The sequence below is a fragment of the Canis lupus genome, chromosome 19, assembly GCF_003254725.2.
Source record: "Canis lupus dingo isolate Sandy chromosome 19, ASM325472v2, whole genome shotgun sequence".
In the NCBI taxonomy this organism is placed as follows: domain Eukaryota; kingdom Metazoa; phylum Chordata; class Mammalia; order Carnivora; family Canidae; genus Canis; species Canis lupus.
In genome coordinates this window covers 37,185,828-37,211,186 of record NC_064261.1, presented here as the reverse complement: position 1 = coordinate 37,211,186, position 25,359 = coordinate 37,185,828, and the positions used below count along the sequence as shown (strand labels likewise).

Below are 25,359 nucleotides of genomic sequence, written 5' to 3'. Positions count from 1 at the left end.
CAACAGAGCTGCTTTTTATCCACAACTGCTAATTGTATTGCCAATGGATGTGTTCATAGCCCTGAAATAAGTGATAGAATTGCTATTGGTCAAGCAACTGAAAACTAATTTCAAATATATATTTTATTTTTATTTAATTTTTTTAAAGGATTTTATTTATTTATTCATAGAGACACAGAGAGAAAGAGAGAGAGGCAAAGACACAGGCAGAGGGAGAAGCAGGATTCATGCAGGGAGCCCTATGTGGGACTCAATCCCAGGTCTCCGGGATCACGCCCTGGGCTGAAGGCCATGTTAAACCACTGAGCCACCAGGGCTGCCCTCAAATATATTTTTTAAATATATATGCAGCATTATACCAAATTTGCCCAATTTTAAGACGTCTGATTTTTTAATCTGAGAATATGTTTCACAGATTTTATCAATACATATTAATTTCAACCTAGTTATTTTGAGCTTAAATTTTAGTTTCAAAATACAAAATGATTCAGAATCACGGATAAAGCACTGAAATTAAGGTATCTCCTAAAACTCCCAGGCTTTGTATTCTGAATTTAATTAATTTAGAAATTAACCAATTTATTTATATACCTATCCCTATAGTAGAGTCAATGCACTTTGATAGATGGATAGGACCTTTCTGTGCCCAGCACAATGCCTGGCACATAGTAGGAATTCAATAGATTGTCTGAGATCGAACTATGTCTTTTTTTTTTTTAAGATCTATTTATGTATGATAGACAGAGACAGAGAGAGGCAGAGACACAGGAGGAGGGAGAAGCAGGCCCATGCTGGGAGCCCAATGTGGGACTTGATCCCAGGACTCCAGGATCGCGCCCTGGGCCAAAGGCAGATGCTAAACTGCTGAGCGACCCAGGGATCCCCTGAACTATGTCTTAATTCTGATACCATTTTAAAATGGATCTCGTTATATATTGTGCTTTCTACTGGCTTCATTCTGCTCTTACCTTGCAGAATGTATCTTGTGGTATATTAAAACTAGAATTGTGATTTTTTCTTATGGATTATAGATTTCATTCAATTGTTGTGGTGGCTGACATTAAATAGGAAAGTACATAAATATTTAAATACCATTGCCACTTAAAACCATTTTGTGATTTTTTTTTTTAATAAACAGCACTCACAAATAAATGTCATCTTGACTTCTAATTTTTTTAACATTTTGTTCCAATATACATTTTTTTATGATAGTAGCACAGAGAGAGAGATAGACAGAGACACAGGCAGAGGGAGAAGCAGGCTCCATGCACTGGGAGCCTGACGTGGGATTCGATCCCAGGTCTCCAGGACCACGCCCTGGGCCAAAGGCAGGCGCTAAACCGCTGCGCCACCCAGGGATCCCCAATATACATATTTTTAATGTTAAAGATTATATTGGCAAAAAAATCAGTGTTTTGTATGATTTGCAACTTTAATGAAAAGCAAATGAAAAAAAATAGATTCCATTTAATCATTGTATTAGTTTCCTAGGGCTGCTGTAACAAGTTACCATAAACTTGGCTTAACACAACAGAAATTTTTGTCTCACAATTCTGCAGGCCAGGCACCCGAAATCAGGTAGGGCTGTTCTCTCTCTGAAGGCTGCAGGAAGGCTCCTCCCTTGCCTCTTCAGCTTCTGGTGGTCATTCTTTGGTGGTTGCATCCCTTCATCTCTGCCTCCTTCTTCGTATGGCCTTCTCCCTTCTCTTCTTTCTGTATCTGTCCTCTTAACATCCCTTTTAAAGACATTTGCTATTAGAGTTAGGGCCCACCAGATAATACAGGATGACCACAGGTGGAAAGGCTTAACTATATCCACAAAGACCATTTTTCCAAAGATCACATTCACAGATTCTAGGGGTTTGGATATGGGTGTATCTTTTAGGAGACCACAAGTCCACCCACTAGCATCATCGTTCATTAACCTTGAACTTCTGATGTTGCTCCACTAACAACCGGAGGCTGGATTTTGCAGACACTGGAAATTGCAATCTGCATTAAAACAAACTAATTTATGCGTTGATTCTGTAAAAGAAAAGGATGAATAAATTCAAGATGGAAAAAGGGTGGTAGGGTGGGGGAGTGGAGAGCAGATAAGATACTTAAAACCACAAGTAATTTAAAAATATTTAAGAATACTGAGTAAGGAAGACTGAGATTAAAAATGGAAAGACTTTTATTTGCCAAAAATATGTTTTTGCAGACATATAGTATTACAGACCTGCTTTATGTATTTACGTAGCAATTTAATAGGAGCCAAAAATGTGGTCAATATCAATGGAACTTTTCTGTTTTAAACTGGCATGACTTTATGTGTAAACTGACCAGTTTTCACAGTTACTTAAGTGTATTTAAATTGGGAGAACTACTGAGATCGCTAAATCCCTGCTTTTTTCATTAATTTTGATACACAAAAGTCTATCTGTGCTATGTTATGTGGTCAGAAATGGAGCCCATACCGGTTACTTGAAAATATGATGAAGGAATCAAGTTAGTTCTCCTACATGTATTTCTAAATATTAGTGAAGTTTTCACACTGTCCCTTTTAACAATCTGCAAAAAGTATTCTTATTGAAGGGAATTTCTCTTCAGTGGAAACATTGTGGGGAGGAATTAAAACCTCATTATAAAATGCTGAAAAAAAATCATGAAGTAGCCTTCCCTAATTTTAATTCTTGCCTGTCAAGATGTACAGAATCTTAAGAGAGCTCTTCTCTCCCTGCTCCTACTCCCTACGCCCCCAGCTCGGTAATGATAGCTGGTCTTTTCATCTTAGGGCCAATGAGTCATTCTTTATCAGTGCAATTAAAAGCCCTGGACCTTTTCTGATGACAGAGACCATGGCTTGATACCTTCCATCACCCCATGGACAGCTCCCCGTGAACTGCCTCAAGCCTTTCACTGCCTCTTAGATTTTCTCTTCCTATGCCTGGCATTCCTTAAGTTCTTGTGACAAAGCTGTGATTGTAAGGAGCATGAACTCACTGAGGCTAGCTCAACGAAAGAGTAAGGGTATTTTGTTGCCAGGCTCTGGGGCTCCCTCTGGAAGGAAGTGCACTTGTCAGGAATTGAACCTGGAATTCAGGAAGCCCTCAGTGAACTGGAAGGTAGTCTCTGTGTTGACACTTCTCTGACTGCCTGTGCCTGCTTCTTTATCTCTGCTTGGCTCCTCCTTTCTCAACATTTTCTTTTTCTTCATCACACTTTCGAAAGTGGCCTCTGCAGCTGAATCTTGGTTGATGGGACATCTGACACCATTAGCTGCGATACCAGTTCCCAGTCCAGCTCTGTGTTATAAATGTTCACCTAAATTCTCACACTGTGCCTCTTGATGCTTCTGATTGGCTGATTTTGAGTCAGGTGTCCAAAATTTGTTAGGTTCCCCTCCCCCACCAAAAAATGTGTTCAGTCCTATCTGCCACGTGGTGTCCCACCCCTCTCTTGCTTCAGAGGTTGTTAAACTTGAGTTACTTCCCTCTCTCCATTCTGTTTTTCACAAACTTCCATCCACTGGGCTTCGTTCTCCATTATCCCATTCATTTTTCTCTCAGAGCATCAGTGTTGATGTATCAGATGATTTTGCCCTCCCCACTTCTGCAAATTTATTGTTGTAATTTTTCTTACACTCCTATCCTAAAATATACATTTGTTTGAACACACACTTTTTCTTCTACTTCTTACCCTCATTAAGTTTTTAAAAAATATGTTGTAGAGTGATTCCATTGACTGGCCTTATTGGTCAGATTGCTGTATTGTACTGAGACAATAAAAAACTCTCCTTCTGATGTATTAGAAGGCACCAAGTCAAGGTCTTTATCACTATCAGTAGGCCAGATTTCTACCAAATGGTTCCCAGGAAATTCAACTGCGATGCAGGTAAAGAGGACATGGTTGTCAGTTCCCCAGGGATCAGGTCTCTGTTCACATGTGGGAACCAGAAAGTGGAGTATTTGCCAAAAAGAAATTCATACTTCAGTGCCCCACCTTGCTGATGAGCCACATTAAGGGCTGGTAGATGTGGGCACCAGTTACCCAGGAGCCCCTCCTGACTAAAAATTTTCCTCCCTGAGCTGACACTGAGGGAGAGGCTGACCCTGATATAGGACTTTGCAGAAGATTCTTTCCAAGTCAGCTCCTCACATGACCGGTGCTAGAGGTTGCACAGAGCTCTTTTCCTTTGTCTTCCATCTCCTTGCCCAAGAATCTCTTGAAAAGGTTATATAAGCATTACCAGCAGCAAGGTCAAAGTCAGCCCATGCATTGTGTCTTGCAAATGTTAAAAAGAATCCTTTCTTGTACAGATTAGAAAATGTTTATAATGTCCACATATATCGGACAACAAGATTTTGGGACTATCTGCTAGAGAATTGTAATAAATGTAAAGATTTTCAGTGATTATACTGGGGCATTCTTGTGCAGTCTACAACCTGCCTGATATATTACCCAGAAGCTCCAGAGGACTTTATTACTTAATCCCCAAGGATGCAAAAAAAAAAAATTTTTTTTTAAATCCCCAAGGATGCATCAGTGGTTTTTCTGTAAGCAGATTTTGATAATAAGGGTAGAGGTGTTACTGGTGGGAGAATCTGCATTGTGTGAATGGAGGTCTCAGTCCTTGGATTCCCCACAAGAAGATTTACATGGGGATCCATGCTGAATATAGAGTCAGAAGGATGTAGAAAAAAAAAAAAAAAAGGATGTAGCAAACACAAACCAGTTTATTAAAGTATACTCCCAAGATGGGATAGTGGGCGGGTTCCAAGAGGGGGAACCAACTCAAGGTGGTTTTAGGATTGGATATTATTGAGTCTCTCTAAGCTGGGAAGAGCTGTGATGTGCATTGGGGTGGCCTCTAATGGAGGCTGCCTCCATTTAGGGGACTTCTCCCACAGGTTGGGAGGGATAGTTTTTGATCCTACAAGGTTTGTACCTGAATCTTCATGTCTTGGTAGCCTTTCTCCATGAGGGTGGGACAGGTGCTGTACCCTCAGTGCAAATGCATTATAATGAGTTTAAGGGTTACTTTGAGGCAGAGGTGAAGAGGAGAGCACATGTTCTGCACCTGTGGCTCTTGATCTGTCAGCCCCAAGGGCTTAGAAGCCATGAGGTCAGGATGTTGTGCTCTCTGGTTTCTGATGTGTAGCTTATTCATCACCATCCTTGCCTCCAGCTTTGGTCTCTGTTATTCCCCTTCAAGGACTTGAGATTCTACCTTGGTGTGTTCCTTCCACTGCTCCCGTCGAGCTTGTACCTAGCAGAGGTAGCAATAGTTCCCCAGGAGACAGTGGACTTCAGAATTAGTGAGGAAGAACAGACTGGGAAGCAGAGATACTCTTCACAATGTCACTAAATTCCTCTTGAATGACATAGAGAAGGTAGTCAACACAAAGGCTATCTTTGGAACATATTTTCAGATATCATTGAATACACTGTTCTTCCATTCCAAGAATTTGCAATCAAATATAAAAAGTTAAACAGGAAGGAATAATTTAGATTGCTAAATTAAGAAAGCAATTAAGAAAGTAATATAAATTATTCCTTTCTATAGATTTAGGTAAACAGCAACCATTAATAAAAACCTTTATTTACTATGGGAGGAAAAGGGTATTTGGAATCTCAGAGGTAAACAAAGATATTTAAGAAATTTTTTAAAGTTATTTTTAAGAGGTTTCATTTTGATAATGAGAAAAGAAGGAAATGGGTTTGATTTTGTTGCATTATGATCATTTTATTAGAAGAGAAGTCTGACCTGACAGGCTATTCTAGCTGGGTGTAAATGGTTACCAGTGATCTGTAATGTGCAAGGTTTGTCATTACTTCTTTATAGAAGTTGCTTTCCCTGTTTTGTCTTCACATCATTCTTGCATGATGAGGATTTTCTCTCACATGGTAGGGAAGCTCAGAGAATATGACAGAGCTGAGTCTCAGCGCAAGTCCATTTAACTACAAGCCTGTGTCTTTCCCATTGTGATTGCTGCTCCATGGACTCAGCTGAATAATAATAATGGTAAAGATATTATTGCGTGTTGTGGATTGAATTGGATCCTCTAAAAATTCATATTATTTAAAAGATTTTCTATTTACTTCTATTATTAAATTGAAGATCTTATTCCCAGTGCTTTAGAATGTGACCATGTGAGGAAACAGGGTCTTTACACAAGTAGTTAATTTAAAATGGAGTCATTAAGGGGGAACCTGGCTCAGCCAGTTAAGGATCTGCCTTCAGCTCAGGTTGGGATCCTGGGATCTGGATTGGGCCCTGAGTTGGGCTCCCTGCTCAGCAGGGAGGTCTGTTTCTCCCTCTATCCCTCCCCACTGCTCGTGCTCATGCATGTTCTCTCTCTCTCTCTCTCTCTCTCTCTCTCTCTCTCTCAGATAAATAAATATATTTTCTAAAGGAGATCATTAGGGGTACCTGAGTGGCACAGTCAGTTAAGCATCCAACTCTTGATTTCAGCTCAGGTCATGATCTCAGGATCTGGGATCCAGCCCCATGTAGGGCTCGAGACTCAGTACAAAGTCTGTTTAAGACCGTTTCCCTCTCTCTGCCTCTCCTCTCTCTCAGACAAATAAGTCTTTTTTTCTTTTCTTAATGAGGTCATTAGGATGGGCCCTAATACAGTATGAGTGGTGTCCTTATAAAAAGGAGGAATTTGGACAGACACACACAGGGAGAACACCATGTGAAGATAAAGCCAGAAATGGGGTGATGCATCTACAGGCCAAGGAATGCCAGAGCTGTCAGCAAACCACTGGAAGCTGGGGGAAGGACCTGGAACAGAGTCTCCCTCACAGCCCTCAAAGGGAACCAACCCTGCCCACACCTTAGTCTCAGACTTCTGACCTCCAGAACTGTGAGAAAGTAAATTTCTGTTCTTTAGGCCACTAGTTTGTGGTACTTTGTTACTGCCACCCTAGCAAACTAATACACTGTGTTTCTTAACTCAGATAGTTAGAAGCCAATGACAAATATCCCAGAAGCCACATTGGGTGTCTGAGTATGATGTGAGAAGCATATGGAACCCAGTGTGGGTTTGGGAAACGGAAAGCATTAGCCTGAGATTAGAAATTCCTATTTGGCAAAAACTAGCTCAGCTCAGTTTGGCTGGAGAGCTGAGGCCATATAAATGGAAGCCCCGGTGAAATTGAAAGGAGCCCTTACGACCCTATTGTTCATCTAGGTGTAGTTACTTTTTGGTTACTAATTTTGTTTCTGTCTTTTATTGGAGTAGACAAAGTTCACTGAACTTTATGTACTTTGATCAAACTCCAACTTGGATTCTTATGACCTTCCAAGTCAGCTTGCCAACTTTGCTGGCCATATCCGTTGGATTTGTGTGTGTGTGTGTGTCTTGGCCATTCAGTTATTCCTTCATGATACACTCACAGGCAATGAATGGGAAAGGTGAAAGAGAAAGAAAATGTGAGGGAGGCGGACAGACTTAGGAAAATGGTGTGCTGAGTAGGGGGATAATTTATCTTTGTTATGTATGTGGCAGTTTGGGTCTTAAGGAGAACAAAAGATGTTTGGATGAAAACAGGATTCTTTTTCTGGAAACTAACAGAAATGACCACACGATAATCTGATAATTCTACAAATATCCTTAAAATATTTATACACACAACTTCTATAATTACTAGAAGGTCTGGCTTTCTCCTGCATGTTAACTACAAGGTCAAATGGTTACTAATATGATTCAATGCAAAAGGCTTACTTGGTTTTATCTGTTGTGACCCAAACAAGGTTTGAATATTTTTGTTTTCAAGGAAATCTGCAGCCCCAGCTACTATAGATATGAGGAGAAGGGTTTTCCTCATTGTATTGGAGAGTGTTTCTATGAATAGAAGTATATGGATGACATTCTTAGTTACATAATTCTTCCAGTTTTTCTGTCTCAGAAGGACAGAGCTGCGGGCCCCGTCAGGCAAGGTCCTCATACCCCAGTCTGGGTGCCCTCTTCACCCCTTTAAAAAGCTTTAATATGTTAGTCTGAACTGTTTGTTTCTGAAGTAAGAAATATCTTTCCTAGCTGAACTAATGTGTTATATAAATTATTAACTGCTCTCTCATAGCTGATAGTAACATACTAGCACCATACTGCTAAGTGTTCATTTTTCTCATTTAGTATTTCCAAAAGAAGAGTAGGGATGATGCCTTATATTATTTGATTCAGGTAAATAAATCTGACTTTTAAATATTTCTGCCCCAGACCCTGCGTTAGGCATTTTTATATATGATTTAAAGCTTTGATCCTATCTCCCTGGGCCCACTTTTGAGGCTGAGGATTCATAGTTTTTGGTCTGCTTTCTTCTCATGCTTTCCTGGTGACTTCTTTGGTGAATGGAGTTGCCTTTCCCCTTATATGATCTAATTTTGTTATATGTCTTCTGAGGTTCCTCCTCCAAAATGGTACCTGGGGTTTCTGTGAAGAAGCTTTACTTCTTATTAATTAGATTCACTTGCACGGTTTCAATCATCACTTACAAAGTTTACACAGAAGAATTCTAATATCTCTTGCTCCTTTTGCCATATAAAAGCTCTTTGGGGTAACTGCAGTAATCCCAACGTTAGTCTTTAAATCATTACAGTATATGTTCTTGCTAGCATCTAGGTCCCTTGACCGGCTGTTCCCATCTCCACACCTATCTCCTTCACTGGTCTAAATGCAAATTCATTCTTAAGTCTTGTCTTGGGTGCTCCATTTTATCAGTTTCCTTGACCTCTACATCTGAATAGGAGGACCTTGGCAGATATTATCATGCACCTGGCCTACCCTAGCCCAATCTCACTATTTTGTAATTGTGTATTTACTGTTTTCTGAACACCTTTTATAAACAATTCAAAGGCAAGATCTGGATTTAGTTCAGTAGTGCCTAATATAGTGTCTGATTTTTTTTTTCCTAAAGATTTATTGATTTTAGAGAGAGAGTGTGTGTGCATGTGGAAGTGAAGGGAGGGCCAGGGAGAAAGACGAAAAGAGGAAGAGAATCTCAAGGAGACTCACGGGGTTCAATCTCATGACCCTGAAATCATGACCTGAGTTGAAAGGCTCAGGCACTCAACCAGCTGAGCCACCCAGGTACCCCTAATGTCTGACTTCTAAAAGTCAAGCCCAAATATTTTTATTGAAAGAGTGAATGAAGGATGCATGTCTCCATCCTCACATTTACCCAATTGTGTGATTGCTTAGGTGAATCATCCTATTATAGAGAGATAGAGCATTTTTGCAAAGGAGGCAGGTCACTTTCTAACTGTCTTTGTGTGCAAAGTGCCCAGTACAAGGCCTGGTCACAAATAGGTGGTGAATGAAGGAATAAGTAAATGGAGACCAAGAGCCCTAATAATTTCATATGATATCTTTCACCGTGTTTCTTGGTAGTTAGGACTCAAAAGGAAGGATAAGCTCTGATATTTGGTTTGCTTCCTGATTTCTTCCTATCCCTAATGATCTTTGGACAAAGCATAGCAATTTTACTTCTCAAAACTTAGAGCACCAAAGTTCTTAGTAGTCCCTGGTTTAGCTTCCTAGATAGGAAGGTGACTTAAAGAGAGAGAGAGAGAGAGAGAGAGAGAGAGAGAGATCTTTGTGATGGGAAGGATGAATAAAGTTGCCTATTAATTTCTATTTGTTTTGGAGGCTAGGTTACAGAGAATTCCGAAACAGGTGGTAGACTAATATCTTTCTGAATATTGAAACCTGCTGACTTTATATATCAATCTGTGATGCTGCACTAACTCGATGTGAAAGATGAATATAATTTATGTGTAGTTATAAACAGCAGCAGTTCCCTGGGTATTCCAGATCCATTTTATGGAGTTGCAACATGCTTGGTTTTTGTTTGTAATTAAAACTGCAGGAATTTTTTATTAACTATTGCTCACAGTTCAGTGGTTCCCTGAATATTCCTGGGGTCTCTGGTGACAAGTGCTAGGCAGGTGCAGATAAATGTGAAATAATGTGCATATATAAGCACATTTCTGATAACTGAAAGCTTTTGTGTGCTCAACCAAACTGCAAACAACTTAGAATGAAATAGTGGAAGCGGGATCCCTGGGTGGCGCAGTGGTTTAGCGCCTGCCTTTGGCCCAGGGCGCGATCCTGGAGACCCGGGATCGAATCCCACGTCAGGCTCCCGGTGCATGGAGCCTGCTTCTCCCTCTGCCTGTGTCTCTGCCTCTCTCTCTCTCTCTCTGTGACTATCATAAATAAATAAAAATTAAAAAAAAAAAAAGAAATAGTGGAAGCAACAAGTTCTCAAAATTCTGGTAAATGTAGGATTTTGATAGGGTCATCCTGAGTTTACTACTCAATGGCTCAAATCTCTAGGAAAGTAAGCATAATGTATAATTCCTCCTTTGGAAAGCTCTGTTCTACTCATTCACATCTTTAGTATAACGTCCCAAAGTCTAGTTTCCAAGAGGAGCTGGTTGATTTGAATGTGGGACCAGGTCAATCAATAGCTCTCAATTTGGCAGACCAGCCTCAATAATTGTCTGATTGTGTGACTTGGTTTCTGTACGGAGATGACTCTGGACTCTGCTCTCTGCTGATAACTTTTTCCAGAAAACATTCAGATTATGAGAAACAGCAAGGTCAAGTTTTAGGTTCTGTTACTTCCTGAGTGTTATTTTCTATCAGTCTTATGATTTAATAGTATGCATGATCCCTCTATATTCATGGAAAACTATAGTGAGCAAAATTTAAATTGTCTTGTTTGTATGTGAGTGTAATGGGGCTTTTGAGGTGCATTTTTAATTTGGGAGCAAAGAAACTATGTTTGGACATTGATAAATGAACATAAAAGCTAAATATATATATATTTTTTTTAATTTTAAGCTTCCTAAGGGTAGGAAATTTTCATTCATTTCTTAAGTAGCTATTGAACACTTGAAATATACCAGCCATGGTGCAAATGCTGAAAATATGAAGAAAAAAACAAGAAAAACAGTGACAATAAAGTTGTGGTCACCGTCTTTAGGGAGTTCACCATCTAATGGGAAAGACAAAAGCAAGGACAGGTTATTACACCTTTTTTTTTTTTTTAATGGTGTATTGAGATGTGTCCTTAGTATCAGGGCAATATAATTAACCAAAGTGTATGTATGGAGGTGGTGCTGAGTCTTCCATACAGAGGTGACTGAACAAAATTGTGAAGGTGGGAGTGAGAAAGATCCTAGCTGATAAAGGGAAGTTGTAAGCCATTTTGTGTTTTGGCAGCCTTGATTATGGGTTAGTAATTCATGCTGGTTGAGGCTAGAGAGTTATATAGAGTCAGATCTTGGAAAGCATTGTATGCCAGGTTAAGGACCTTATGTTTTACTTCTGAGCAAAGGAAAACTAATGGCATGAGTCAGTGGTCCCTTCTGACAGTTTACTCTGGTGATTCTGCTGAAGATGGGACTGTAGCTAGCAAAATATCAGCAGGGTGACCCATCAGTAGCCTGAATTAGGGCAGTAGGCAATGACAGTGTGTATGGAACACAGTGTTTTGGAGATAATAACACCAAATTTAGATGAGAGGTGGGAGTGCAGGAGCAGGGTGGAGGGGAGTGAGACTCAGGCTTGAAACTTGGGTGACTGGATGGATGATGGGGCCACCAACTAAGAGGATGCAGAAGGAGGAGTGATTTCAGTGGGGAGTTAAACATTTTCTTGACATGTTGAATTTGACTTGTCCACAGATCACTCAAATCAACAAGTCCAATAGGTAATTAGATACCCTAGTCTGAATATCAAGGTAAATGTCTGGACTGATCATTTAGACTGGGGGTGGGGGCTCAGAAAGTAGAAGGTAGTTGGTACCATGACAGAGGCAGAGAGCTCTCTGGTGGGGAGTGCAAGTAAGAAAAACAGGGAGGCTGAGGATAGAAATATTCAAGCTATCAACATAAAATATATAGTGCAGGTTCCAACAAAATGGCGCATAAGAAATGTTCAATAAATAAAAATAAATTATCAATAAATAAATTCCAAATGTGTAAATGAAAGTGAAAAGTAAACAAATTTCAAGATAGTGGTTTTCACCCCTGAGTATGCAATGGAATCACTGAAGGGCCTAAAAAATTATCAGTGTCCAAGCTACATTCCCTAGAGCTCTGACTTACGTATTCTGGTATAGTGCCTACACATAGGTGCATTTGCATCCACATCATTTGTAGATGTGGCCAGGATGTAGAACTAGTACTCTGGAGGAAATAACAAATTGTTGGGAAGAGAACAGAAGATGTAGAAGTCCTGGGTTGGGGGAATAGGAAAGGAACCAAGAAAAAAACAAGGAATGTCATAGTTTCAGAGAAAGGGAAAATTAAAATTAGAATGAACATATTCCATAAGAAGGAAGGCAAAGATTACTGAGGAAAACTAATAGATCTGGGGATCTGGAATAAAAGGAGGTGTCAAGGTGTTCCATGATGCATCAGGCCATGTAGATGTAGCTTTATGTCTTCTTTGCTATGCATAGAATAGGTACATTAAACCAGAAAGCCAAGGAGCTAGCCATGACTGACTAGAATCCAGAATATTCCCAAGGACTAAAATAGTGTCCAGTTGTAAAGTAGAAGCCACTAGAAGCAGTCTTCCCCTTTTAGGGCCTTCAGGGTACCAAGGTGACTTTTCCTATAAGATATAGGTATGTGTACACAGCTATTGACAGCAGTGGGCTTGGTTGCCAGGAACTGCACATGACTCCTAATTTCTTTTATATTTTTACTACTATTTTTACTATCTTATATATTTACTATTACTAGCAAGGGTATATGTAGGAAGAAAGGTTGAAAGCTGCTTTGCTGAGGCTTTGATTGAAATGCTTTAAGTATATTTTCAGACGAGGGGATTGTTCTAATCAAGACATCACTTAAGTGACCTGGAAGCCGTACTGTGGACTCTCTGCTTTCTGAAAGTTAATTTCAGTTTCAAGATCCTGTTGTTGCAGGAACAAGTCAGTAGATGTTCACTTGGGAAGAGGAAAGTAATTTTGTATGAAACACATTTAGTTCATTGCTCAATGTTGGGGTTCTCTGGCGGAGAGAGCATGAGGGTAAGGGGGCTGGGAGAGAGAGAGCCTACATGTACCTACATGAATGTATGAGCAGGCACAGAACCATACATTCTGTTTCAACTCTTGGAACACTTTGGTCCACTTGGCTGTGGCATACCTCAGAAATATGTGGATTGTTCAGTATAGTTAATTATTAGCTTTGGATGTTAGAAACTGCTTCAAGACTATGGTACAGAGCAGGAGAACCTTGTGTTCTCTATTGACCTTGCATGGTCTCTCATAAATACTAGAGCATTAGAATCTGCCCTCTGATGTGTTCGTGTGCTGACAGATCTCAGATTCATCATTATCCCATACCTGAGACTAATTTGGGTGCCTATGTAGTTGGCATCTCTGCCTCAAATTACGAGGCTGATACCTGGGCAGGAAAATCGGTCTGAGATGACAGGACATATGATGTCATGGCAGTAATGTCTGAACCCAGAGAAATGACTTGGCGTGGATCTTATGATTTACACCTTTCCCAAGAATAGGTCATTTTGCAGAAGAAATATGATGATGAGCTTTATGAATGACTCATACAGCTAAGGGGCTGTTTTCCCTCGGAAATCTCAGAATACCTGATTCTCATACATGCCTGAAAGTGACAAATTATTGTTATACTGGTCACTTCATAGGCAGTGTCATAAGCTGAAATCCCAAGCCTTCATTCATTCATGCATTCATTCAGCCCATCAATCTATATTTGCTGGGTGTCTACTCTGTGTCAGTTGTTGATTAGACACAGAGGATAAAACAGTGAGCAGAAGAGGATATAGACCTGTTCTCACAGAAGTTTAAAGATACCTGAGAACAGATTGGTGGGTGAGGAGACAGATGTTTATCACATAATACCCTAATGAATGTATAATTATAAACTCATGCGAGTCCTCTCCAGGAAACAAAAACTTACCCATGTGAGAACATTGTAGAGCTTTGACCTACCCTGGGGAATCTAAAAGGCTTCTTTGAGGAAGTGGGTCTGGAACTGATGTGTGAGGAATAGAAACTAAAGAGGAGGTGGCATGTATAAAGGCCCTGTGGTACAAGAAGTAACAAAGAGCCAAGGAACTGAGAGATCAGTGTGTTGGAGTGCAGAAAGTTAGGGGAAAATTTAGGGGTGAGGCAAGAGAGACAGGTGGGATCAGATCCTGTAAAGACGTTGAGGGTCCTGTTAGGTAGAATTGAATGGTTTTAAGTGAAGGAGGGTGACACAGAATTCTGATTTGAAAAATCCACTCTGGCTGCTGTGTGGTGAACAGACTGGGAAGAAGAACGTAGCAAGTATGAAATCAGCTAATGAGTTGCTGTGGAAGTCTAGGCCAGAGATGTCAGTATTTAAGAGCATCATAATGATGGGGAGTTAGAGAGAAGTGACGAATTCCTAAGGTATCTAGGGATAAAATGTATGGTCGTGTTGATTGGATTTAGTTTGGGGAGAGGGAGGAGCCAGGAATGACCTCTAGTTTTCCATCTGGCATAACCAACCATATAAACGGTGACGTCATTGAGAGACAACTACAGGAAGAGGGGAAGTAGGCTTGTTGTTGCTGCTCTGGCGTGGATACACTGTGCCAACCATGAGTTTTGTTTTAGATGTCTTAAGTTTGAGTATCTTTGGGAGACGGAAGGACAGATGTTCTGCAAGTACAGCCTCAAAGCTGACCTATGAAAATGCCTTCCTGATGCCCCGTCCTACAGGCTTTCAGAAGTAGCTGTGCAGTGCCCCCTGGTGGAAGTCCCCATTTTGCAGCTTATCCCCACTCCACCTGATGGCTGAGGATGGGCTTGTCCTGAGAAGTACCACGGGCCATTACATGAGTTTGGTTCACCCCTAGAACTAGGGGGTAATATGGCCCTCTCTCTCCAAATATGTATGCGTATCATACCCACTTTATCCTTCCAGTGGCTGTTGTGGCTTTAGGAGCCAATAGATACAGTGGGAGAAATCCTGGTTGGATAGAATGGATTCCCAGTTGGGCTCTCCCATTACTAGCTGTGTGACTTGGCCAGTGTGATTTCTCTGGATCAGTATTTCTTCCTGTGTGAGAGAAGCAGCTGAGCTGGATAGTCTTTAAGAGTCCTCCTGAGTCTAGAATCTCATTGATTCTAATTTCTAATCTCTCTCGCCACTAATCAAAGAGTTTAGAGAATGGAGACAAATATGTCTCTAGATATAGAGGGTAATCTTTGGCCATTTTGGAATGTTTCATATCTGGTTTGCTTCCCCAGGGGGGCCTTAAACTACAGACTAGTTACCATTCCTTAATCAGGTTAGTATCATTTCTAGCAATTTTTAAATAGGGATAGAGAAGTATTTCTTCTTAAATGCTAGCATTGATTCATGGTACCTGTGGTACTCTGTTGAGAATTCTCGTGTAGCATCTTGGCTGGGAGGAGAAAGTGCCATAATTGATTGATAATGTCATTGGTATGGGATAGGGAATGGTAGCATGTTGAGCGCCATGCCTTGTCCCAGTTCTGAGATCTGGCATCTGTCCCGACAATGCCCAAGCATTGTTTAGTGGTTAAAAGAAGTAATTGCAGGATTAGACTTTCCCCAACCTGATCTGAAGCTGAAATTTTCCACTCTCTTTTATTGGGTTAAGTTCTAATTTCCAACTATTTGGTGAAATAATAGATGAGCAATGACTGTGTGTCTAGTTCATTTTGTTTACTGGTGAACACTGTTTAGTGCTTCCTGCAGAAAATATGAAATACCTACTTTTCTGTTCTTAAAAGGACAATCTGGGGCACCTGGGTGGCTCAGTCAGTTGAGCATCTGCCTTCAGGTCAGGTCATAATCCCAGGTTCCTAGGATCAAGCCCCACATCAGCCTCCCTGCTCAGTGAGGAGTCTGCTTCTACGTCTCCCTCTGCCTCTTCCATCCCTGCCTCATGTTCTCCCTCTTTCTTTTCTTTTTTTTTAAGATTTTATTTACTTATTCATGAGAAACACACACAGAGAGAGACAGAGACACAGGCCAAGGGAGAAGCAGGCTCCATGCAGGGAGCCCGATGCGGGATTCGATCCTGGGACTCCAGGATCACGCCCTGAGCCAAAGGCAGACACTCAACCGCTGAACCACCCAGGCATCCCTCTCTCTCTCTCTCTCTCTCTCTCATAAGTAAACAAAATCTTTAAAAGGACAATTTAATGGAAATAACTCCTTCTTTGTGGGTTGAGAATCATACAGGAGCTCAGAGTTAGTCTTCTGTACTAGTGCTTGCCAATATTCATGTACATACCTATGAGCTGGGGATCTTGTTAAAACTCAGATTCCTGGAGCCTACCCCAGAGATTCTAAATTTTTTTTTTTTTTTATGATAGTCACAGAGAGAGAGAGAGAGAGAGAGAGAGGCAGAGACATAGGCAGAGGGAGAAACAGGCTCCATGCACCGGGAGCCTGATGTGGGATTCGATCCTGGGTCTCCAGGATAGCTCCCTGGGCCAAAGGCAGGCGCCAAACCGCTGCGCCACCCAGGGATCCCTACCCCAGAGATTCTGATTCAGTAGATCTGGATGGGGCCAGAGATTCTGAAAAGCTGCTTGTCTGAGAATATACATAGAATAGCAAATGTCTAAATAGCACTAATAATTGCACACAAAGATGGAGGTAGGTAAATTAGAACTCTGTGTTTGTTAGCCATACCCTAAAAACTGCTTTTTTTAAACAAATAATACTCCTTAAATTCATATAAATTATATGATTTGCTTCTTTTTCCTAAGAGTGTAATGCAGGAAAAGATATTAATTGATTGAGGTCTTTGGTTAATTGCATTCCAGACAATTGACATTTTATTGAGCTCATAGAACATTCAAGATATACCACAAAATGTAGTTACTTAATTATAGCTTTAAAAAAATTTTTAGTTGTTTTGTTTAGCTTAAAAATGATATTTGCTCACTGTTAGAAATTCCAACAATGCAGAAATACATAAAATAGAAAGCAAAAAAAAAAAAAAAAAATCCTGGTCCCAACCCCTAGCCCTCAATAACATCATTAGTCAGTGTGAACAGTTTAGACTTTTCCTGTGCTTATGTAAATCTTGTCTGTCTATATGTTAACATAAACACACAAATAAAGATTTTAGAGGGAAAAACAAAGTGGAAATTAGATTAAAAGTCCCCCAGGATGAGATTCAATGGAAGCAAAAGTGAAGATTTCCTCTTTCCTTTCTCTTTCATATTTCTGTACTTTGCTTCTTGACACTTACAATATAATGTTTTTAACATCTTTCCAAATAAGTGCACAAACTATGTATTTGCTTGCAAGTGTTTTAGTTGTGTTGAGCTGGTTCCTTTGGTCTGACCATATATCCCAACTTTTATTCCTTTAAATCTTACAGAATCCCTTACACTGAGACCCGTATGAGATCCCTACTAAATACAAGCCTGATGCATTTTACAGACCTTTGAGGTGTCCTGATGTTCTCAGATCTAGGATATAATATTAATAATGCTTGGTCATCTATTCTATACATATTGATTCAGCACCAGCTCTGTGCCATGTATTGAGCACCTCTCTACCTGTTCCAGACCCTAGGGTTATAAAGGTGAATAAATGAGAAGGCCACGGTCCCTGCCTGACAATCCAAGTAAATAAAGAGCCTGGACTGCTTTACTGCAATTTTATTGTGGAAAGATGAGACTTGGTATTTTGTGGGTTTTTAAAGAGGATGAAAAAACCCTAGTAACTTTCCTCCTTCATTTGAGATGAAAGGATGAGACCATCACTAGCCGTGAGATCTCTTCCCCAGCTTTGGCCAGAATCCAGTTTGGTGAAATACATCTGGAGGTCAGATGCAGGGTGGGGCAGTCCAGAGAATAATTCTCTCTCTGGGAGTGCTTCAAAGGACATGCAAGGGCAAGAGTAAGAAGTTGTTACTGTTTTGAATGGAGAGAGATCCACGCAGATCGGGATTTACAGGAATAGCGGTAAGCTTTATGAATTTATTTGTTAGGGCGATGGAGTGTGAAATAATGTTTTTCGACCAATGCAGAGGTGGCCTATGAATTCATGCTGCAGATTCAACTCAGGTTATATGCAAACCCCATTTTGCATTAGACACCTATGGCATGTTATGTAAATAGAGCTCTATCATTATACAAAACTACAGTTTTTGACGAGGCAGCTCTTAATAGCATGGTTACTTATCTGGACATTGAGAGCACCAGGATTTATTCCTCTGTGGCATAAGTTACTTTGTTATTCGGATTTCTTATATAGCTCGCTTATTGAAATAATTAGAAATAAATTACTCACACCCGCATTGGTAGGATAAGCTCCTTAACAAATCACCACTCCACAATCATTTCAGCCTGGGCTTCTGAAAAAATAACGCTCACAAACTTTTATCAGGAAGCGTAAAGACTATATAGGTTTTAAATGTAATACTTGATAATCTTCTGACAACGGTTGAGCAGCCCTTAATGAGCTTAGGCTCTCTGCAATTAAGATGTTCTGAATCGGGGTGATAGTGCTGGGGGAGGTTTTGTTCTTTTCAATTAATTTCCTAGGTGGCACACATTGCTTTCCTCTGATACCCTTTCCGGGCTCTGGGCCACTCCCTGTGCTGGGATGCAGAGGCCTGGGGAGGAGGGTCGGCCAGGTAAATGACACCTGCCACTCCCGTCCCCAGCCCCAAGCTGTGATCTACATGCTTTGGTGGGAAGTCACCCCTTCTGGTGCAACTGGATGCAAAAATTGTCAAATGGGAGCTAAGAACTTAGATTTGGATTCCCCAAACTAATTCTGTGAAAATTTGAGAGTTTACGTAAGAATTCAGATTGTTTTGTGTCTGTAGTTTATCTAAAAAGCAGGAAAAAAAAAATCTCTCCAAGACTATCATTTTAATGCTAGTATCAGATTTTTTTTTTCTATTTTACTGACATGCCTTCTCTCTTTGGTTAAGTTCACATTTTTCCAAACTTCAGTCATTTGTGTATAATCTTTATGATTTCTCTATACTATACTAGTTGATAGTAAGACCTGTACTATCATTTACTTCACTTATAATTTTTCATTATATCAACTTTTTAAAATTTAGCATAACCATAAGCAAGTATATTAATAAAATCATGAGGTTAGCTTCATTGTAAAAGTATTATAAAAGGTTAGCATTATTTATGTATGTATTTTTCTAATATGCACTGGAATAAATACATAGCTGTTATTCTGTGAACTATTTGCAGTTGCCCCATAAAACCCTGATGGTGTATATATCACATCTTGAGAAACCCTGGTTTTGCCTTGAAAACGACCCCTGGTGCTAGCTGATGTCCTGCTCCCTGCCTGGGTTAGAGCTTTCACTTGACTCATGGTACTGAGGCTGCTTTGGGGCTGTACCTTTGCAGGCTCCCTCGCTAGCCCTAACCAGTTCTCACTACCCTTTCCATCTTCCTATAGATTGGCTGGCTTCTGACATCATGTGTGTTCTTAGAACACTCAGAATGCTGCCTTCACTCTAAACCTTATGCTGCTTTGTACGTAGTAGGTGATCTGTGAATTGTTTCTGGGTAACTAAGGGGCGTGCACTGGATACCTAGCCAGGTAGATTTTAAGGCACTCCTTTTACTTTTTTAAAAGATTTTATTTATTTAGAGACACAAAGAGAGAGGCAGAGACATAGGCAGAGGGAGAAGCAGGCTTCTGCGGGGAGCCTGATGTGGGACTCAATCCCAAGAACCCAGGATCACAACCTGAGCCAAAGGCAGATGTTCAACCACTGAGCCACCCACGTGCCCATTAAGGCACCCCTTAAACCCATTTCCTAACTTCCTTTGCTCTACCTCTATCTCAAGGCTCTTTATGTGAAATACTTTAGTTGAGTATTTTCCTCTTACTTTTCCTCCCAGCTTTTGATCCAGATAAAGGATGGCAATGGGAATAATTTATTTCTTACTTGCCTAGTGAACTTTAAATAGTGTAGTTGTTGGCAATGCTTTGCTGCAGCTTTCACTAAGAATTTAATAAGGTTTTGTACCATTTTTACTGTATTTATTTAAACTTATGTACTTTTCAAAATTCACTGACACACTTAAAAATTTGAAAGTTTGACTAATCCCAAATAATTTATATATTTGTAATTAATAGTAATTACTATTATTATTAGTAGTAGTAGTAATAGTAATTTGGAATGAATAGTAATGTTGGATTTTGTGGTAGATTTTTTATTTTGAACATTATTTTGGTAGTGTTAAGCTAAAATAAGGGATAAAATAGAGATATCTTGGTTTCCAGTGGATGGTATAGATGAGTGAAAGTGTACAATGTATGGGAACAGATTTGATGACCCAGAGATGCAGGACAAGGCACTCACCTGTAGGATTTTTTTTTTTAATTTGTTTTATTTCTCTGGTACCTTTAATTCAGGAATTACTAAACACTACGAATGAGATCTAAGGCATTTCTGCTCATGCTGCCAGATGAACAGTCCCCAGAATTGATTTCAGGCTTTTCTATAGAGCTGTGAGGTTGTGTGTGCTTGTCCAAAAAGGAATCCAGGTTCTCTATGGGAATGGGACATATCAGTGACAACGTAGTCTTTATTTCAGACATGTGTCCCCAGTGATACCTAATGCTGCTGCGGACCACAGGCAACCACCGGAAGGTTTGAAGCAGGAGACTGTGGTGATCAAATCTGTTTTCAAAAGACCACCATAGCTGTAGTTTGGAGAGTGGGGAAGAGGGGATATGAAGCAGGTAGAGGAAGGGCTTGCAAGGGTCTCAGTGAGGCTTGAATGGAGAGAGTTGTATGAGTGGCCATGAAGATGGAAAGAAGGGGATGTTGTTCAAGAATATTTAAAAGGTAGATCCAAGAGAATTTGGTGGCATGGTACCCTAGCAAATGGAGGCAGAGGAAGAGTTGAGGATGATACCTAGAGTCCTGGCTTGTGTGCACAGTAAGTAGTGACACCCCATCACACATGGATTTAGTTGGGGGTGAGCATGCTGAGTGAGCTTCGCTTGTCAATTACCGTTTATTGAATTTGTTCCTGATTACTAATACCATCCCCTTATTAATCATTTATTTTTGGTAGGTTTGAGTATACTGAATTTGAGATAACATTTGTAATATATTGGGATAATTCACCATTTCTGATACCTACCTCTTTATAGATTCGTTTATTCATTCATCAGATATTTGTTGCGTATTTATTGATAATGTGTGCCAGACTTTACTGAAAGTGAAACTCTGATGCCTTCTACTCATTCTTATTGCACCTGTGCATGATTTCATTTTTTTCTTTTATTTTTGGCCAGGCCTTTGGTGGGGATCATCACACTTCCCTGAATGTTGAGCCAGGCCTTTGGTCCTGGGGAGCCAGCGTCCCTGACTTTGTCTTAACGGCCACATTTCTAAAGCATACTTTTTCCTATTTGTGCTGGTATTTTAGGCATTAGACTCATTTCCCTTTTTAAATTCCTGTGTTCATTTACATGCCCACTCTGAAAAATATTGGCTTTCAGGTTATTATCCATTTTCCCAGATATTTAAATATATGCTAGATTCATTTCATCTGGCTTATTTCATAATTCTGACCACCTCTGGCCTATGTTTGTCTTTTTACGATATTACTAATGCCCTAGAAAAATAACAGTTTAATACCATATTGGAATGTGAGAAAATAGGGTAGGTAAGCTCTAAAATTACAAAGAGAACATAAGATCATGAGAGCAGTACGTTTTTGAGTGAGTATATACCACTTCAAATGATAGTGGAACTTGGAAAAGGAGAATTTTCCACCTGAAAACATGTAAAGTCTCTCCTAGGGATTTGTCCCACTGCCAGAAATACTACTTCTCTTTGCCTCCCATAGGGCTGTGGCAATAATGTAAGAAGGGCGGAGAGATGGAGAGTGACTGACTTTATGAACTTAGAGTTGTCCCATTCAGAAGAATTTGAAATCCAGTTGTTGGAGTGCACTTTGGCTTTGGGGTCTATCCTTAATGAAATTCCAGAAGTCTTCTGAGTATTTCTGAGAAGAGGAAAGACAGTAAATCTGGCCTTAGGCACAAAAGTCTAATGAGTGTTTTCTTGAGGCTGATTACTTCTCCAGTTGTGTGGATCTTATTGTAATGTACTTTGGAGATGCTTCTGCTCTCCCTAAAGACCAACAGCATAGAGAAGAGTAGGTTCCATGCTTATTTTGTGACTGGTTTGCCATCTATGTGACCTGAGGTTGGCTGGAGATAGGATGGACTTGGGTGGTGGTGGTGGGAGAGGGGATGTAAAAGAAGAAAGAAGAAAAGACATTTTCAACCATTGGAAGGCAACTAGAATGTGCTCATCGATTGAGAAAGTCTTGAAAGTGTTGAGAAGTTAATCAAGAGGATTTATCTGGTTAGCAGGAGCCTAAAAAAGATGGGCTGGTGAGAGAATAGTAGGATCAACTATAGATGAAGGTGTAAAACTGGACCAGAAGTGTATTGTTGAGAAAGAAATTTCTTCCTAAACAGGTGGGGCACTGTAGCTGGATCCAAGAAAAGCAGACTTATCCTACCTAGATCTGAGGAGAAGAGTGAACCACCATCCTGGAGGATTCTCATCCTCTGAGAATCAAAGGCAAAACCCCATTCGTATTTCCTAACAATAGGGTGCCCAACTGGATAGAATATGCCAGGTAATTCATCAGCCTGGGTACAGGTTATATACTAAGGCAACTCTCAGTCCTATCTGGGGAAAGGATTTGCTAAGAGGAGGAGGATAACACAGGAGAAGAGAGAGTCAATATTAAGGTCAAAGTCTAGGAAGACAAATCTCCTTTTCTTGGGAAAGACAATGAACAGTGATGAACATCAGGGAATTTTCTCTCTGATCCCTCATAGGATGCAGATGGAGAAGGAGAAAATCCTGCTTCGCAGATAAATTTCCTTAATTCCATATCGATGATCAGGATTCATGTAAGTTGCTCAGTCTTTATGGTAATGGAGAGGTGTGGGAATGGGAAAACTGAAGTTCCCAAAAGAAAGGAGGGCATTCAGCCAATACTGTTGAGCTGCTGTAATTGCACTTGCTGCTGATGAGCCCCAAATCACCTCCTTGGGTTTAGTGACTGATGAGGAGAGGTGGGGGATGGTTGTGGGGGAGCTTTGTAGGCCTCAGGTACAGACCAGATCTCATGAGGTGGGAGAGGCCAGCCATTCAGGCCCACATGGATTATTCATCCAGGAATTACTGGGCCCTAGCCCTGCCTCAGGGATCTCACTTGAATTCTCACTTTCATATAGGAAACTAAGGCCCATGGAGTTGTACTGATTTTGTTTAAACTAATAATTTGACAGGTCCAGGGTCAGAGCACTTTCCTCTATGAAAAATCTCTTTCATTTTTCTTCCAATGATGGCATCACATTTACTAATCTGTACTGAGACCTGTAAGTGAAGTGTGAGGGGAAATAAACTATGTGTGAGTCAGCGGTATTATAGGCAGAAAGAAAAGAGAGAGACATATGGTGGAAATACAAGAAAATTTCTGTTCGTGAATTTGAGTTTTTGTTGTCTGGAAAGACAAAGTGTGCTATACTTTTTACTACTACATTTTGCTATTTACTTCTTTTATTTTCTAGAGGCTGAATGTTATGTTTGGAAAGGGAGAGGCTATTTGATAATGTGCAACTTATTCGTTTATTTTTCTACCAAGAAAATACAGTGGGTTTCTATGGAGCTTTTGAACCTAAATATTATTTGCCTCTCCCCTCCTGCTGGTGTTTTCAAGGCTATATATATGTGATATGTGTATGCCTGTAGTCTATTCTTATTCCCCCAATATAAATTAATCCCTTAACCATAAAAGAATTGTTTGCATTGGTATTGATAAATATACTACTATGTTTTGTGTAGTTATAAAGTAATTTTTTCTAAAATTAAAAACAATATATTTATCTCCTAAGGAAACAAAAAGTTTTTCTGTGAATTCCAGGAAGAGACTTTTGAGAATCTAAAGTGGTCCTCACTTTGTCTTGTGTGTCCTCTCAGCGTATCTACACTCATCTTTTTCAGATAAAATCTTGTTTTTTCTTAGAAAGTGAATCTGGCTCACATTGTCATTTCCCAAGGCAGGGCCACTCCTGCCCCAAATTCTGACACAAACCAGGTCTGGCGTCCATTCTCCCTCTCCTCCTGCCATCTTTTCTATACATCATTTGACATTTGACAATAATCCTTTATCCTACCTTAGCTACCCTCCACCTATAGTTTCTTTCTGCCATTTTCCTTCAACACTCTGAGTAAGGATTGGATAAATGCCTTTTATAGTAATATAGATGCATAAAAACACAATGGGATACTAATAATATCTAAATTTAGAAAGTATTTACCATGTACTGGGCCTTTTGACAAGTATGTACATTAAATGATCTCAACAGCCCTATAATCTAGGTAACATTTTTATCACTCCCATTTTATACATGAGGAGACTGAGATTTGGAATGTTTATATAACATAACCAAAGTCACACAAAGCAAGCAGAGAATTGGGACTAGAAACCAGGAGAATCTGATTCCAGACACTTTTCTTTTAACTTCCAGTTGACCCCTGAACAACATTGGTTTGACCTGCATGGGTCCACTTATATGTGGGCTTATTTTTTATACAGCATAGTACTATAAATGTATCCTCTTTTCCTTATGATTTTCTTAATATTCTTTTCTCTACTTACTGTAAAATACAGCATATAATAAATGTGACATATAAAATATATGTTAAACCATTGTTTATATTAACAGTGAGCCTTCTGGTCAACAATAGGCTATAAGAGTTACATTTTTAGAAAGTCAAAATTATACACAGATTTTTGACTGTGCAGAGAATTGGTGTCCCTAAGCCCCACATTTTTCAAGAGTCAACCATATATTTTAAATAATACCTCTTAAAAGAGTTCTGGGAAATGTAACATATTTAAAGAGAGTGAATCTTAAGTCAATTGAATGTCATTGAGCTGAAACCAGTCATGGTTTAAAGATACTTTAGATGCTCATGGGGGTGTAGTAGGTTGGGATGAGCAAGGAGAAGACTTTTGAAATCATAACATGGTTGTTGCTCACTATGTAATTTGCATCATTCTCAAAATTAGATTGGGAAAGCAACCATAAAGAGGGCTATCTCAGGAGGTATCTTCATTTAGGAGTTGTTTGGAGAGTGGCTTGCCTAAAGGACAAGGGATTATTACCAAGGGCTACTACAGTGGCCTATATCCAAATTGAGTGAGTCATCAGGTCCTGTTCTGAGCTCCTCAGAAGGTTATTTCAACTGCCTTCCCACCCTAATGGGGAAGTCAGTCACACCACTAAGACATCTGTCACCCCTGGTATGAACTGCA

The 25,359-nt window shown here is 39.9% G+C and overlaps 1 protein-coding gene across 9 annotated transcripts in view; it reads left to right on the top strand.

Moving 5' to 3' along the window:
* The window catches only part of NCKAP5 (NCK associated protein 5), a 960,379-nt gene that overhangs the window by 254,381 nt on the left and 680,639 nt on the right, over positions 1 to 25,359 (top strand). For 3 of the 9 annotated variants that reach the window (XM_049097384.1, XM_049097388.1, XM_049097390.1), the window contains exon 3: positions 22,871 to 22,945. The exons of the other annotated variants lie outside the window; for them this stretch is intronic. In XM_049097384.1, coding sequence (XP_048953341.1) covers positions 22,871 to 22,945 — 75 coding nt within the window. The remainder of the gene's footprint in view (positions 1 to 22,870; positions 22,946 to 25,359) is intronic. 9 annotated transcript variants of the gene reach the window in all.